Source organism: Felis catus, chromosome D2, assembly GCF_018350175.1.
Source record: "Felis catus isolate Fca126 chromosome D2, F.catus_Fca126_mat1.0, whole genome shotgun sequence".
In the NCBI taxonomy this organism is placed as follows: Eukaryota; Metazoa; Chordata; class Mammalia; order Carnivora; family Felidae; genus Felis; species Felis catus.
The window spans coordinates 32119845-32137135 of record NC_058378.1 but is presented as its reverse complement, the minus strand read 5'-3'; the positions used below and the strand labels follow the sequence as shown (position 1 = coordinate 32137135).

The 17291-nt window shown below is 55.2% G+C and overlaps 1 protein-coding gene across 2 annotated transcripts in view; it reads right to left on the bottom strand.

Annotated features, from left to right (window-relative positions):
- Window positions 1-1591: 1591 nt before the first annotated feature.
- SLC29A3 (solute carrier family 29 member 3) overlaps window positions 1592-17291 on the bottom strand; it is a 44243-nt gene continuing 28543 nt past the window's right edge. For both annotated transcript variants that reach the window (XM_023240528.2, XM_045040116.1), the window contains 3 exons: window positions 12694-12920; window positions 9173-9335; window positions 1592-3834 (listed from right to left, as the gene is read on the bottom strand). In XM_023240528.2, the coding sequence (XP_023096296.1) occupies window positions 3180-3834; window positions 9173-9335; window positions 12694-12920 (1045 nt within the window). In that variant the 3' untranslated portion in view covers window positions 1592-3179. The remainder of the gene's footprint in view (window positions 3835-9172; window positions 9336-12693; window positions 12921-17291) is intronic.

The window sequence follows — 17291 nt, the reverse complement described above, 5'->3', positions numbered from 1 at the left end:
GGGGAGACGGGTATGTAGAACCAAGGAGAAAATCAAGGTTCAACCAGGGGAGCAAGAGAGCAGGGCAGGCGAGGACCTGAGTTTAGGAAGGCCTAGGTTTGAATCTTGTCTAGGCCACTTAGTAGCTGAGTGACCTTGGGTAAATTACTTAGCCTTTCGGAGCCTCACGGTGTTCATCTACGGATGGGAAAGTAATTGGGGTACAGTGCCTGACGTAGGGCAGCACTGGGCCAGGGGTTCTGGGCAGCTGGTGGCAAGGCGGCCCTGGACCCTGGGTCTGTGGCCAACTGACTACTCCCAGCCTCCACCTGCTGTGGGACCGGAATTCGTTCTGGGATCCTGCCAGGGTCAAAGATGAACTAGGAAGCGGGCCTACCTCGGCCGTGGGTGAAAGGCAACGGTGACCCGGGGCCATGGCCCTGACAATGCTGTCACCAGGGAAGTGATCACGGAAAACAGATAGATAGGTAAGCCTGGGCTGTAAATTTAGCCTCCACTGGAATAAAATCGCTCAACTGATTTCTGGCCTCTTTCTTCTACTTGGGAGTTCTCTATAAAAGCGTTACATTGTCTCAGAAGCCGGGGTCCTGCAGTGACCTCTTCCCACATCACATCCAAGCTGATTAAGGGGCCCCAAATCTTCTCGAGGGAGCACTGGGCCGAAGACAGCAGAATGAAGAGTCTTTGCTAATAATATCCCCTCTTGTAGGAACAAGCATGTTCTTAGAAGCACCTGTCACCGCTAGATGAAGAGTCAGCTAATTTAGCTGCCTCCGGCTTTCCTCGTAGAATAAAAGGAGGAAAGTGAAGCTGTGCATGGTCTGGAAGGTATACAAAGGCCTGCACTAAAAACTGGCACGTGGGACTAAATCAGAGACTATTAGGCAAAGCCAGCTTCTTGGGGACTCCCCCACCCTCACACTGAAAAATCCCCTTCTCTTTAGCAAGTTTCGTTCACTCCCCCAAAGCATGTGAACTAGTCCAACAAGCCTGATGGGGTCACGGGAGACTAACCCCATGAGCTAGTATAGTGACCGGGGACAACGGGGTCTGAACGTCACCGTCTGCCCTTTTGCAGGGCGATGCCGCCTTCGTCTCCTTCCTCCCTGCCCGGGAAGGAATGACCCTTTGTGACATGCCCACTAAAGTGGGCAACAAAGACCAGTGAGCAAAAGTCTGGGTAACTCCCACCAGCCAAGCAGCCGACGCCTCCTCTGCCACCCCCCTCCCCCACCAGGAAGCTGGCATATCCCCCGTGCCCCCAGGGCTGCATCCTTGCAGCCAGCCACCCTCTTGCCCCCGGCACTCCGCACTCATTTCACATCACGTCCCTAACAGGGACACCGCTTCGACTTCTGAGAACTAACTCCCTCCAGTTGAGCCCCCACTACTCGTTTGGGCCAAGGTGGTCCCCATCTCCAGGCTCAGAGACCGCTGTTCTACTTTAAAACAGACATGCCACCCACCTGTAACACACCTGAGGTCGTGATGGGTCACCACCCAGACCACTGCCCCAAACGACCACCAGCGTTAAAGTCGGTGAAAAAAAAAAAAAAAACAAAAAAACAAAAAAACAAGTGAGATTTCAGGCTTCTGCAAGGGGCGGAAGGACGGGAGAATTTATTTTTAGTTAAAAAAAATTATTTTTTCAAGATACCAAGTTCCAGAAAACCTTTCAAGGTGTCTATTTTAATTCTCTGGCCGAAGAGAGGGAGTGCGTACTAGCCTGAGCCGGTGGGGAACATAAGCTGCTCCCACTGGGTGGATTACCGTCTGCTTCCCCGGCCGGTCGGCTGTCTGTGGGACACCAGGGTGCCCGAGACCTTCGGAGAAGGAGCAGGCTGACTTATGGCTCTCAGGATTGCTGCTTCTTGGGGTGCAAGCTCTGCTCTCTCTGCCCGACTCTCTCCAGAAAGAACTCCTGGTCGGGTCTACTTCCTTTCTCTCTGATCCCCAAGCCAGCCCGTTCCCCCAAGGAACAGCCCTGCAGAAGCCCTCGAGGAACTGAAAGAAATGTAAATTGTAAGTTACTACTCGTGTCAGAAGATCGTGTGGGGGCCACACAATCTGAGGGTCGCCTTTTGAAACAACAACTTCAAGATACCCAGCTATCTGGGACAAACCAGGCCAGAGTAGCACAGAGCACTGCTGGTCAAAGCTTCAGAGTTGTACTGATGTGACTACTAAGTAAATCTATGAAAGCCAGAGGGGCCGATGGCCCCACTCGGGACACCTTCTGTCCTTCCAGCCGAGGCTCTACCTCTCTGCCTGCTCCGTGGCTGTGGTTCAGTCCACAGGGGCCTTCGAGGAGACGGGAGGGAGAGATGAACCAAGGGAATACACCTCCCGTGGGTCACGGTGGGCTGGATACGCCCCCTGCCCCCCAGCCCTGGCTGGAGGTAGAATGATCTTCCTATTTCTGGGATATAAAACACAACCCCTTAGGATTCCTACACCCACTCTTCAAATATTCTCAAATTATCCAATTTGAGTAAGTAGGCTGTTTCCTGCCAAGACCCCAACTAATACAGCCACCAATCTGGCTTTCATTGAATATCCAGGCATTTATGCCCTTGAACCAATGGCCTTGACATGTTGTAAACACGGACATTTAAAAGACCCCACCCTGACGCAAGCCACAGACCACTTTAAGGATCCTTGTTTGAAAACGCAGGCCTGACATCCTCAGTCCCTAGCACAGGGATGACTTCCGGAAGCCCAGTTTAGGGAATGAAGGGTTCCTGTCTTTCTGGGGTCCCCTGTCTGGTTGGTGGGTGCACTCTCACCCACAGAAAGCAGGGGTCCTCAAGGCCTTGGGTCTCGGGCCTGAGAACTGGCCATTCCAGGGGATTCCCATTCCCCCCTCCGGCCCCGGATAGGGAGAACTGGGAATTGTCACATCTTGCTGTCCTCTGGAGGGAGGAAGTCTGGGACAGGCAAAGGGCCTGTGGTCCGGTTTCAGCACTGGCCTCGTTAACAGCCCCGAGTCAACACTGGCAACAAAGTTCCGAAGAGGCTATGAAACAAGATGGAATGTAACCAGCAGCTAGGAAAGGGCTAGGCGTGCCCAGCTGCAGCTCTGTCCTGCACGCTGCCCCAGCCCGGCCCGGCCCCCGCTCCCCATCTCCCTGAGGCTCCCGAGGGTCACACGGCACCGAAGTCCTTGCCATCGCCCCTCTTTAGATGAGGTGCACGAGCAGGGCAGAGCAGGCCGAGCCGAGTACCAAGCCCACGCACACGTAAAAGGACATCACCACCCCCGTGGCCTCGGCCAGCTCCCTGGGCACGATCTTGGGCCCGTACATGAGGGCCAGGGCGCTGAGGTAGCCATTGCTGAGCCCCAGCAGGGAGGTGAAGAACACCGGGTAGAGGTCGGACCGGAAGACCACGGTGTGCAGGTGCACGCGGGGCTGGTAGTTGCAGAACACGAACAGGGGGATGAGACAGGTCCGGAGGAGCACCAGCCCGGGCAGCACCTTACTTCTGGGCCCTGGCGCCTGAATCCAGGCCGTGACCTGCCGGCCACACAAGTCCGCGAAGTTAAACAGGAGGAAGGTGGTGAGGGGGACGAAGAACGTGGTAGTCCACGGCGAGCCCGAGTCCTTGTCCAGGGACTCGATGTTGGTGGAGATGGCGGGGAAGACGAGGCCGGTGATGAAGAAGAGGTAGATGATACAGAAGCCCAGGCCGGCTGTCTTCTTCAGGATGGGGCGGAGGGGCGGGATCGAGGACTCACCGGATCCAGGGGCTGCCGAAGGGGCGCTTGGGTAGTCCTGGGGTGGCTGCTCTTCACTGGGAAACACACAGGCCGGCCAGACAGGCCTCAGGTAGAACCTGCAGGGGGAGAGGGCTCGTGGTCAGAGGGCCCCTGAGAGCAGGGTCACCCGGGATTTCCAGGGGCAAGGTAGGTCCCCTGCCTCAAGCCTAAGCCCCAGATGGCCGGCAGCCTCGGGATGCCCTCTGACGATGTATGTATTTCGGGGTGGCCAGAGGGGGGCCTGCACAGTCCCCGGCCTGCCTGTCCTGGTGCTGCCCGAAAGTCAGGTGACCGTGCCACGAGCAGGGACAGAGGAAAGCAGCAGTAATCGCCACCTGGCGAGCCATTGGTTTTGGTTTGCTTTGGAGAAGAAATGGAGATAAAATAGCATTTTAAAATATCAATTTTTAGGGGCACCCGGGTGGCTCCGTTGGTTGAGTGTCCGACTTTGGCTCAGGTCATGATCTTACAGCCCGTGAGTCTGAGCCCCGCGTCGGGCTCTGTGCTGATGGCTCGGAGCCTGGAGCCTGCTTCGGATTCTGTCTCCCTCTCTTCCTCTCCCCTGCTCATACTCTGTCTCTGTCTCTCTCTTTCTCTCAAAATAAAGAAACATTAAAAATATTTTAAGGGGAGCCCGGGTGGCTCAGCCACTTAAGCGTCCGACTTCAGCTCAGGTCATGATCTCGTGGTTCACGGGTTCGAGCTCCACGAAGGGCTCTGTGCTGACAGCTTGGAGCCTGGAGCCTGCTTCGTGGATTCAGTCTCCCTCGCTCCCTGCCCCTCCCCCGCTCGTACTCCGTCTCTCAAAAAAAAAAAAATTAAAAAAAAATTTTAAAAACAATGAAAAAAAAGTTTTTAGACTTATAAAAATAACACATGCTTCTTGCAATGAACCCAAATAACACAGAAGAAAAATGACAAGAGTAGGATGAGAACTTCCACCCTGGGTCTCTTTCCTTAGAAGCACCGACAGTTTGGGGCGCCTGGGTGGCTCAGTTGGTTGGGCGGCCAACTTCGGCTCAGGTCATGATCTCGTGGTCTGTGAGTTCGAGCCCCGCGTCGGGCTCTTTGCTGACAGCTCAGAGCCTGGAGCCTGTTTCAGATTCTGCATATCCCTCTCTCTGACTCTCCCTGTTCATGCTCTGTCTCTCCCTGTCTCAAAAATAAATAAAAAAAAAACATTAAAAAATTAAAAAAAAAAAAAGAAGAAAAGCCTGGTGTCTATTGTTGTTCCATGGGGGTGCCGACACCTCCCCTGCCCGACACACACCCAGTTCCTAGTTCCATTTCTTTCTTTTTTTTTTTTATGTTCATTTATTTTTGACAGAGAGACAGAGTGTGAGCGGGGGAGGGGCAGAGAGCGAGGGAGACACAGAATCTGAAACAGGCTCCAGGCTCTGAGCTGTCAGCACGGAGCCCGACGCGGGACTCGAACTCACGGACTGTGAGATCATGACCTGAGCTGAAGTCAGACGCTGAACCGACTGAGCCACCCAGGCGCCCCCCTCGTTCCATTTCTTTGAAGCGAAGGAAAGTGGGATCAAGCTATACACGTTGCAAAAGTTTCTGCAACAGGACCATTCCTAAATAAATTTTATAGGTCATGTATATAAATACATTATATGACTGCCCGAATACGCACATAACCGCAATACCTAAATGTGTGCACGTAGTTGCGTTAAGAACAAGATCTGGGGGCGCCTGGGTGGCGCAGTCGGTTAAGCGTCCGACTTCAGCCAGGTCACGATCTCGCGGTCCGTGAGTTCGAGCCCCGCGTCAGGCTCTGGGCTGATGGCTCAGAGCCTGGAGCCTGTTTCCGATTCTGTGTCTCCCTTTCTCTCTGCCCGTCCCCCATTCATGCTCTGTCTCTCTCTGTCCCCCAAAAAATAAATAAATAAACGTTGAAAAAAAAAGAACAAGATCTGGTGGTTTGTCTTTACCATGAAGACGCGTGACTTGATGTGACTCGCTGCCTCTCTGTTGTGTAGCTCACAGTAATTCGTTGTATAAACATACAGTATAACTGCTCCCCTACTGGTGGACATTTAGGTTAGCTCCAATTTTTCTCTACTGCAAATACCAGTGCGATGAATAATCCTATACAGACACCCTGTGCGTGTATGCTCGTACTTCAGGAGAACAGATTTCTAGAAGACGACCTTCTGGATCAAAAGGTTTGGACCTTTAACATTTTGATAAGATATCAGGAAACTGCTCGGCAAACAGGTAGGAACAATTTATCTCTGCGCTGTCCCACTCCCCCGCCCTATCGACAGTAACCTGCCCCTTTAAATCGCTACGCGATCGTCTGTGTCTTCGAAAAAACTGACCACGATTTGTAATCATTAGATGAGGTTTACTGGTTTTATCATCTGGCTCCTCCAATAGAAGACAGCTCCCTGGGGCAAGGACCCCGTTTGCCTGTTTCCAGCTAAATCCCCAGGCACAGAGTGACCCTTCAAAACACAATTGTAACTAATAAGCCTATACAGGTGTCTTTCCTGCCCATATCCTCAACACTGAATATTATCAATATTTTCGATTTCTGCTCCTCTGACCAGAGTAAAAAAGGCTTGGGTCACCTGGCCTTGCTACCTTGCTGTGTGACCTTGTCCGAGTCACTCAACCTCTCTGGGCCTCAGGTGTCTGAGAGCCAGGAGCCATAGGCTGAGCGCGTGATCGCACCTCAGACCGAAGGCCTGGGGTGGGGTTGGGAAAGCGGTGGTTTGGTGGGTGGCTTGGTGGCGGCTGGCTTTGGTTTCAGCCCTACTTCTCTCTCCCCATGTGACCTTAGGCCAGGTACTCCCCTCTCTGGGCTGTTTCCTCCTCCGTATCAGGAGGAGCGCTGCAGCCATGAGCTTCCGAGCGTCCTGCGGGTCCACCCATCCTAAGTGCCTACAGATGACAAGCGAGTTGGCGGGACGGTTCCTCCCCCGAGTCACATTTCCATGCGGTGCTGAGCTGGGCACTGCGGCCTTGAACTCTGTCTTGTTTCACAACCACTATTTAGGGAAAGGAGTTTTCTGACTTCCCCCTCTACTCAGCAGCAGGTCCCAGCCTTAAGTCCGCTCTGGGGAAGGTCCACGCCAAGTTCCCCTGGCCAAAGCCCTTCCTCATTAAGTTCTTTCAGATCTGTCTCATGTGCCCCCTCCCCCAGCCAGCCGTCTCCCACACGGCCCTGCGGCTCCGTTCCTCCTGGGGCGGCACCCGTGGACTCCCTTTTAACTACGAGTTAGTCTGAGCAGCTCTGGGACCACCGGTGTCTCCAAAGCCCCGTCCTCAGATGCGCTTCTGTCAACCCAGAAGTCTTGACCAAAGTTTTAGTCAGCAAAGAAAGAGAAGCTTCCACGGGGCGGCGGCGTAGCCCTTGGGCGTTCCCTGTCTCACAGGCTCAGCTAGAAAGGATTTTGGCCTGCCCACGTGAGACTGGAAACGAGGGTGACCCACTGTCTCTGCTGAGACTGCCCTGGTTTTAGCACCGAAAGCCCCCCATCGTGGGAACCCCTTCCGTCCCGGGCAAACGGGGAAGCCTGGCCACCGCACTGGAAACAGACCCGGGCGAAGCACCGTGAAACAGGACACAGGCAAAGAGCAGGGGCCCTGGGAGGCTCCTGCCTTCTGTCCACTCTGTGACTCGAAGGTAAATTCAGCGGCAGCAATGAGGTATCAGGCAGTGTGTGTGGTGTTGGGGACAGTGAACAGCCAGACCTCAGGGATCACAGGGACGGTGCCGTGCAGCACAGCTAGGCAACTTCTGATAAAGGGCCCTGAAGGTGCTGCGGAGGGGGTGGGTAGGCTCACGGGTCCGTGGCCACCTGGGACACCCAGCATGAGGGCGCTCGGTCCCCATTCATCCCCGGGAGGCCACTGAGCTGAAGTGATACTGGTCCTCCAACTGGAGAAAGAAACATGTGCCTCGGCAGACTCTGGTGAAGGCAGGGGGCCCTGGGGGTCACCGAGGAGACTTTCTCAGCGGGAAAGGAGGAAGGCGTGATGATGAAAGACCCTCGCAGTCACAAGCCGGGGATGCGGCATGATGTGGCGCAAAGGGCGCAGCTGTGGAAACAAATCCGGGTTCAAATCCCAGCCTGTGACCCACCAGGTGGGCAACCCGGGCATCTCTGTTAACTTGCCAAAGCCTCAGTTTACTCATCTGTGAAATGGGGGAGGGCAGCCACGACGGCACGCAGTTGTCGCACACGATGAACGAAGAAAAGAAACGCGTGTAAACCGCTTAGCTCAGTGCCGCCACACCAAATGGGGTCCTGTGGAAATGGGGTCCTGTGGAAATGGGGTCCTGTGGAAGGGCTCTGCCAGTTCCCACACCGTGGGGCCACCGGCTGCTCCCCCGGCCTTCGCTGCCTCGGTTTCTTCACCTAGAGAATGGGCTAGACAACTCCTGTCTCTCCTACATCAAATAAGATAACAGACATGAAGATGCCTTGAAAAGCATAAAAGCCGAGAAAAAGTTAAGGGTTGTTTTTGAAAGAACAGCAGGAAGCAAGCAAGAAAGAGGAGGAGGGGCGCCTGGGTGGCTCAGTCGGTTGAGCATCTGACTCTTGATCTGGGCTCAGGTCATGACCCCAAGGTGGTGGGATCGAGCCCCGTGTCAGGCTCTACACCGACTGTGGAGCCTGCTTGTGATTCTCTCCTCCCCCCATCCCCCTTCTCTCGCTTGTGAGTACCCTTTCCCTCTCTTAAATAAACAAACAAATTAATCAAGTTGGGACTTGAGAAAGAAAACAAAAAGGGGGAAAGAGAGAGAGAAAGCGTGAGAAGTAAGGAGAGAGGTGCCGCAGGGTGGAGAGAGGCCTGGGAAGACAGAGGATAGAACGCAGGTTTGGAGTCGGGGTTGAGTCCTGCTTCTGCTGCTGGCCGGCTGTGGGCCTCGGGCAAGAAATCCAGCCCCTGGGAGCCAGGTTTCTCGTGTGCGAATGGGGACGGTCGCGATAAAGCGTAGTGCCGCACCCTACGAGGAACAGGTGCGTGAGCCCCGGATGAGAGGTGGCCCGTCAGGCCGGGCCGAGCACCGGGCAGAAGCCAGCGCGGGCGCTGGGCGAACGGAGCTGGTTTTCATCGTGACCTCCCCTCGGTCCCACTCCCGCCGCCTGGCATCCCCGTCCGAAACGTGGCAGACCCCGGCCGGGCGGGGAGGCGGGGGGCAGCGCAAAGCCCACCGCCCGGATCCACTGGCCCGGCCGATGGATGGGGCAAGTACCAGCTGGGGAGAGCTCGGGGCACCGCGCGAAACCCACACTGTCTCTGCCCTCCGTGGGGGGCTCCCACCCCAGCGGGGCGGCGGGCAGGAAGAGAAAACAAAGCGGACACCCACCCGGAGGGCGGAAGACCGCCAGCGCATCACTGAAAGGCGGAAGCCGGGCCCGAGAGGAAGGCGCGGGCACAGGCGGGCCTCACCTGGCGTAGTCCAGCCGCGGCAGCAGCAGGCAGAGCCCCACGCACAGCCCCAGGAACACGTCCGCGGTCAGGAAGAAGGCCAGAGTGCTGTCCGTCACCTCGCTGGACGCGGCCAGGTCCACCAGCAGGGCCACGGCACTGATGGTGCCCCCCATGGCTCCTCCTGCAGAAAGCACGAGAAGGTGGGCGTGGGTCCACCCTCCCGGTCCCGGGCCCGCCCCCTCTCTGCTCAGGCTTAAAGGAACCAAGATAAAAAACTCCCCCTGCTGAGAGCCGGCTGCGGCCTCTCCCAGGATCCGAGCGCGGGCGGCCTGAGCACCCACCCTATGACCGTGTGGGGTGTCAGGCCCCCGGGCAGATGGCTTGTCAGTCTGTAAAATGGGGCTAATACTCGTCCTATCCATCACGGGAGGCCCGGTGGGTATGTTGCACTGCCTGGCTGAATGGATGAGTCTGCCCACCACAGGGGACCGGGATACGGATTCTCAAGGAGGCAGGAAGGTGCTTCGTGCAAAACGCAAACAGCAAGCGGGTCGGCGTGGGCACGGGCTGCTCTGTCATTGCCACACAGCTCTGATCAGGGGGCACTTTTCTGCCCACTGTTGCACAGAGCAGGAGTGGGGAGGGACAGTGTAGGGCCTCGCCCACACTCTGCCAGACACACCTCTGTGGCTCTGCAGGGAACAGCCCATTGCCCTGACGGACGACCCTTTCTCCCTAGCCTCAGGGTGAGCCTTCTTAGCCTGGGTGGGCCAGAGACTGGGATTTAAAAAGATGGCAAAGAAATGAAAGCTAGCACAGTCATGAAGAGCTCAGACTCTGGAACCGGAACACCTGAGCCCAATACCGGTTCTCCCACTTCTGGCGGCGTGGCCTCCAGTAAGTCACTGAACCTCTCTGTGCCTCCCTTTCCTCATCTGTAAAATGGAGATGCTACTCATACCCACCTCAAAGGGCTGCGGTGAAGATAAAAAGGGTTACTACACATAAAGCATTCAGAAGGGTGCCTGGCACACAGAAACGCCCTATCAGTCCTCTCCGATTCCCAGTTAAGCGTTTGGCTATTTCTGTCCCTCCTACATCAAAGCGGCAACAACAGGGTAAACCCCTTGCCAAGAGGGAGCCAACTTCCGAGAAGCTGTAATCCCCACCTGGGTGTTTTGTAAGAAATGGAGCTAAACTTCAGTAAGACACTTCCCGGCTGCCCTGAGGAAGAGATCTTAACATCGCTGCCTATTGATTTCCCTCTCTCTCCCCAACTTGTAGGGAATTTACAATATTATCATCAACAACAAACCAGGCCTCGGGGAGCTCATCTTTCATGACTCCCTCCTTTTATCTCATCAGTTATGGAAATACATGCAAATGAGGGGTTTAAAAAAAAAACACCAGTCCAAAACAAATGAATTGTTCCTCAGATGCCAACACACATGGAATTCACAGATGGGCTCCTCTGGACGAAAAGCGATGGGGGCCGGTGGGGTGGGGGTGGGGGTCTCTGGGAGCCGGGGCCACCTCTGATTTTCCAGGGGGAGGGACACCCGATGGGGGTGCCACAGAGTGATGATACTGGCTTAGGGCCCAGGGTAATTAATACTGAAGCCTGTGTACCAGGATTCTCCACTTTCTCAAAAACGGGCTTTCTGAAAAATTCATAGAAGAGTCCCCTTTTCTAGAAGATTCACAGGTGGCCAGCTGTACCTGAAAGGCCCCTTGCAGGATGGAGGGAGAGGAGGGGACAAGGACTCCTTTCGGAGACTCTGGTGACGGAAGAGATTACATCCAACGATCAGGGCCATTTCCCTCAGGTTAGGCGTGTCCTTCTTGAAGCACTGCTAGGGGCTTATCGATTGTATTCCAGAAACTTAGAATAGGGACTCCTGGGTGGCATCCGACTTTGGCTCAGCTCAGGTCATGATCTCGTGGTTCCTGAGTTCCAGCCCTGTGTAGGGCTCTGTGCTGACAGCTCGGAGCCTGGAGCCTGCTTCAGATTCTGTGTCTCCCTCTCTCTCTGACCCCTCCCTGGCTTGTGCTCTCTTCCTCTCTCTCTTTCAAAAATAAATAAACATTGAAAGAGAAAGAAAGAAAGAAAGAAAGAAAGAAAGAAAGAAAGAAAGAAAGAAAGAAGAAAGAAAGAAGAAAAAAGAAAGAAAGAAAGAAAGAAAGAAAGAAAGAAAGAAAGAAAGAAAGAAAGAAAAAGAAAGAAAGAAACCTGGCAACAGGCCCCCTTTATTTTCCTTTAGGCCCCAGGATTTCCCGGGATACAGCCAAATGCCTAATCTGGCGAAAATGGCAAACAGACTTGAGCTCACATCTGAACTCCGATCTGGTGATACGAACACCTCTAGTGGGTGAGTTGAGAAGGGCTCAAAAGCGCAGGAGGAAAGGTGCGGATCTATTAGTGATGTCTGGCACTGGCATGGGCACACTTGTGCAAGGTATTTGTCATCCCTGCCACGTACAGCCTGGCATGATTAATTAGTGGACACGGAGCAGATTCTTCGTGAAATTCTTCTCGGGTGGGCAAATGCTTACGGCATTCCCTCACACAACAGGGACGTGCCCAGACACCGAACAGAGCAGCGGGGCCCCTGGTTCTGCCTTAAGGGATGGTGTCTTCTGCAAAAGCACAGATTCTTACTGACCCACCTCCTTTTTATCTTGTTGGGACATCTGAGCGAGGGAGCAGAGCTGCCGAGGCCTGGACACCAGGCTTAGGATCAGCATCAAAGTTCAGCCAGAGGGGTTGGCCCGAGTCACACATCTGCGTCCCCAAAGGATGCCAGAGTTCAAGGTTAATGGAGGTGTTTATTTGCTAGGCAGGCTATCGGCTGCTGAGAGGCTGGGTCTTGTTCATCTGTGAATCCCTGGCACATAGGTCTTCTATAAAATGAGAAAGGAAGAAAAGGGGGAGGAGCTAAGAGGAAGGAAGAGGAAAGACGGAAGGGGACAGAAGGCGCAGGGACAGGGAGGAAGGGGAGGAAGGGATGCGGTCCCAGGAGATGGCGCTTGGTAGGCACACATTCTTGCCAAAATTGGCTGCAGCTGGCTTCCCTCCCGCCTGCTCTTCTTACAGGATGATTTTCATGTTGTCCCGCTGTCACACGTGGGTCTGTGTCCTCTCCCCTCAAATCCAGGTGGGCTCGTGGCTACGGTAGACGTGGCCCTAAATGGCTTCCTCGTCTAAGTCATGAAAGGAAACGATGCTTCTGCCTGGGTCTCCGGGGATGCTCACTCTAGAGACCCAGGCACCATGCCTCGGGGAAGCCCACCGCCATCCCCGCCGACTCCTGCCCAGATCACAGATGTGTGGGCCAAAGAAATGACCGTTAGTGTTTGAAGCCACTAAGTTTTGGGGTGCTTTGCTACTCAGTAACAGATAGTGGACACCCAGCTAACAGTCGTTTCCTTTTCTGGAAGGACCGCTGCACGCTCCCCTCTGCCTCCCCCCCCCCCACCACCACCACCGCGTGACTCCCAGGGGGCCCGACCTCGTCCGCTGCCCGGAGCCCAGCTCTCACCTGATATCAGCGCCTGGGAATTCCTCATGGGGAAGGAGCCAGTCATGCCGAAGACAGTGCTGCTGAAGACAGTGGACGTGCCGCTGAGGATTGCCATGCAGACAATGGTGACAGCAAAGAAGCCACCGGCCCAGGACGAGGTGTCCACCTTCACTAGTGCGGTCATCAGCAAGAAGACGGCCAGCATGACGGTCAACGAGGCCAGCACACGGACACGAATCGGAACCCTGGAGTGGGGATGCCAGAAGCGGTCAGAGATCCCCTCGGGGCCTCCCACGCCAGACCAGGGTTGGCGAAGGTTCTCAAGGGAAGCAGGTGAGCTCAGTGGCTGGGACGGCCCACTCTGCAGCCTGGAGGCCTGGGCCTGAATCCTGCCTTTCTGGCCCACTTAGCTTGTGGCCTTGGGTCAGTGACTCAATTGCTCTGGTTTTGGCCTCTGCGTCTGCATAGCAGGGAGAAGAATGGATCCACCCGAAGGGAGGCTCTGCAGAGGGGAGGGTGCAGAGTTCAAGGGGAAGTATCAGCTCAGGGAAAATGCTCCTTGTCATCTTGCTTCTTTTCATCTTGCTGTGAGGTCCAAGGACAGGAGGACATGGGGGCTCTCGAGGCAAGTCCCCGCTCCCCCACCACAGGGCTGAGCCCCCACCGGCTCTGTCTAATGTTTCCACGGAGCAACCACCCTCTGGGCTTCCCTCTCCCAGAACTTAGCAGCGGGGGGAGGAGGGGGAAGGGCAGAAAATCATCATCCTCATACAGCAATCACCCAGCGAGTACTTAATTTGTGCTAGGTACTCTTCGAAATGTTTTCTATGTGCTGGCTTGCTGAATCACGCCAGCCCCATAAGACAGGAGGCTCTCTCTCCTCTCCTGCACAGACAGGGAAGGAAACTGAGGTCAGAGATGCTGAAGAACTTGCTCCACGTCACTGGGCTGAGACCCCAGGAGGTCTGGCTCTAGTCTGCGCTCTCAGAATGACACCCTACCACGTCCCCGGAAGGAAGGACATACGGGTGGTCCAGAACTGAAGGATTCTCCTGGGATGGTCTCAGTTGTCACGGGCAGCCACTGATGCCAGGCTACTGCACCCAGGGCGGACCCCCAACTGAGTAGGGTATACACTCCTCCCAGCCCCCATCTGCCCAGACCCTGCCCTGAAGGGAGAAGCAGAGAAGGCTGGCTCTCTAAGAAACTGCACATTTTTATTCCAGGGAGTGTATCATCTAAAGGGGCTGTTTAAATCATCAGATTAGACTAAGCTTTAAGCCGGATCGGATGTTTGCTTAATTTTCCCGCTAACCAGTGGGTGAGGGCTGGGAGAAAAGCCAGATTAGTTATACACAGGTATTTTTTTTTTTTTTTAATAAAAAAGAAAGACCTGAAAGGTAAAAAGGAAAAAAAAAATACATATATATGTACATAAATAGGTGTGAGATGATGAATATGAGAAGCAAGGATTTTTCAAAGTGCTTTTGTGGCCCCAGGCTAATTCGAGTTTTTTCTGATCCTCGTTCTGATCCTCGCTGGAGGGAGAGCAGGTGCTGCCTCTGCTTTGTAAGGGGCAGAGGGGAGCCTGAGAAAGCGAACAGGCAGTTCAAGGTCGCGGCGTGAGTCCGTGGGGAGCGAGGATGAGGACCCGGGTCTGCTGAAGCTCTGGTAACACCCCTTCTCTCTGGTGTGTTCATTCCACACATGTGTGTTGGGCAACTACTGTGTGTCAAGCGCTGTGCTGTGTGGGACAGACACAGGACAGACAAGGGACAGTGCTCCATCGGGAGGGCCACAGGGCATCCTGGGCACGTCCAAGGGGGCACCAAACCCACCCTGGGTGTCACACAGTCTTTTGGCAGGTGCTAAGCTGGAGTGTAAGGTGTGTCGGGCTGTGAGCACACACGTCTTGTGAGAGAGAGAGCACGGCACGTTCAGGGAACTGAAGTGGCCTCTGGGTGCAGGTGAGACTGGGGGCAGAGGCTGGAGAGAAGCAGAGCCCTATCCTGGAGGGTCTTGCCTCCCTGCTAAGTGCCAAGACTTGATCTCCAGAGTAGGGTATAGAGCTGGAGTGCAGGCTTTGTCTGCCAGCATCCCTTTACCCAAAGAACACTCTTCCTGGGGCGCCTGGGTGGCTCAGTCGGTTGAGCGTCTGACTTCGGCGCAGGTCATGATCTCACGGTCTGTGAGTTCAAGCCCCGCGTCGGGCTCTGTGCTGACAGCTCAGAGCCTGGAGTCTGTTCCGGATTCTGTCTCCCTTTCTCTCTGCCCCTCCCCCGCTCACACTCTGTCTCTGTCTCTCGCAAAAATAAATAAACATTAAAAAAAAAAAAAGAAGAACCCTCTTCCTTGTGTGCCAAGTTGTTCTGGAGAGGTGGCCCGCCATACTGTCCACACTGACCCAGCCACAAATGATGATCACCCACGTGATGAGTGGGTCTGGGGTGACTGGAGCGTCCCATGCCACCGGTCGCTGCACTGGGTTAGGGATTGGCGCGTGCGCCAGGCGGGGTCAGCCAGTCCTCCCCAGGACCGAAAGGTGGAGAGAAGTTCACTCTCTGCCATGACCGTGTTGGGGGCTGCTGGTTGCCACCTGGCCGGCTGCACGGAGAGAGATCACATTTGGGATGAAGCCAGGCAGACTCACACACAGAGCCCAGGGATGGTGCAAGAGAAGGAGAGCCCTGGGGACGTACGCAATCTCCTAGATCTGACAATGTGATCCCTTTTCGGGTCACTACTGTTTATTACCAAGAATGCCAACTAGCACCAAGAGGCACCTCAGGGTTGCTAGCTGGGGAGCAGCATGGTTAGATGCTCCACCCCTATGCCTTGCGCTACCAGGAAGCAGGCTGCAAGTGACAGGTAATTAACACGCCCCAAGAGCAGCTTTCAACCAATGATGGGGAAGTGGGTGGATAAACACCCCAGCTCCCTCCCCCTCAGGTGTGTGCTCCACACTGGCTCCCAGAGTCCCCGGGTCCAGCTGGGTCACTCTCTATGGGAGCTGGTTTGATAGGCATCCGGTGTTAGCAGCCTTCTGCTTCTATCCCTTTTCTCCATTCTTCTACCTCTACTTCCCAAGTAAACTCCTCTCACTTAAATCCCTGTTCCAGGAGCTGCTCCTGGGGAACCCCACACCAGGATGCATCTTCCCAGGGTCTGCAGGGTCCTCACCCTGGGCAGGAGCTGATGGGCAGCAGATGGGGCACTTGGGCCCCTGGGGGCCCAGAGAATTGGGTGTAAGTGCACACCAGGTGCCCTGGAGGCTGTGGTCAGGCCTTACCTCTGATGCTTGGGGTAGTTCCACACATTCGACCTTGTCCCCCCACCCTCTCCCAGCGACTGGAACTGCCCCAACACCCCAAAGATAAGAGCTAGCAAGGGCACACAGCCTGGTTCAACATAATGTTCCAGTTTACGGTTATAAATGTTAAGGAAATCAAGTGGAGAGAGAGGCTGCGGACCGATGCCAAAAAGCTTTAACATGATCCTTGGGGCAGGAAGAAGGCCCAGGACAGCCTGGGAGACATGAGGAGGACAGTGGCCCGTCTTGTTCTCCCACTGGCCCAGGGTGGGCACAGGGCCCGGGAGGCACCGGTGAGCATCTAGTGAATGCACAGGCAGGCAAGGGCTACGGGCAGTGCAAGGAGGCTCTCACGCTGGGCCTAACCCCCCGTCGCTCTCTGCTTCTTGACCCCCTCAGCATAGCAGGGAGACCCCTGGGAGCACTTGCAGCCCTTGAAGCCAGCCTCGGAGAGCGGCCTCTGCCTCTAACCACCTCCTCCCAGACCCGGCCTAAGACGAAGTCCACCCCAGGAATGCTGATGGCATCACGGGAGCTTCTGGGGCCTGCCACAGCACAGTAATTAGTTGCCCCAACGGGAGGGTTGTTTTGGAGAGAGCTGGGGGGCTTCTCACCCAGCACCCCCGGGGGCGGGCAGCCGAGGGAAGAGTGGGAGACGAGGAGGTAAACGCCAAATTCAGGAGCAATGCAGTTCCCTGCTCCGCTCTGCTGCCCCCACAGGCCCCTCACCTGCACAGGCTTCCTCCTTACCTGCGAATTACCTGCCGCAGGACCCTTTCTCCTCCTGATCCCTGATCCCTGGGCCCCAGGACCTCAGGGATCTTGCCTGGGGCTATTTTCAATGCCCATAAAGCTTTATGGCAAGAAGCCCACCTCACAGGCACTAAGGGGGGACAGGCTGGCTTCACTCTGTTTCTTCCACTTTGGCAGGGAGCATGGCCCAGGGGACGGCGATGCCGTTAGGACTGTGGGGAAAGTCCAGGCAAATGTTGCCCCGGAGTCCGTGGTTCTGCTCTCGGACGGGGGATAGCCAAGATGACTGCTTCAGCCCCGGGACCCTGGGGCAGGCCACGTTAATATGAGATTCTTTGAGAGGGCTGCCAGCTCCCCACCCCCTTGCTCATGAGGGCTCAGCACCCCAGGGGACTGATTTCTTCATAAGTCTCTCAAATGTAAATCCTCCTCATAAGTATTTATGATGCTGCAGATTTAACATAATAAAACACTTGGAGATTATGGATGAGCCAGTCAGAGAAAGCCAGGGTTCTCCAGGAGGGGAAAAAAGGAGACATTTCAATCTCGCACA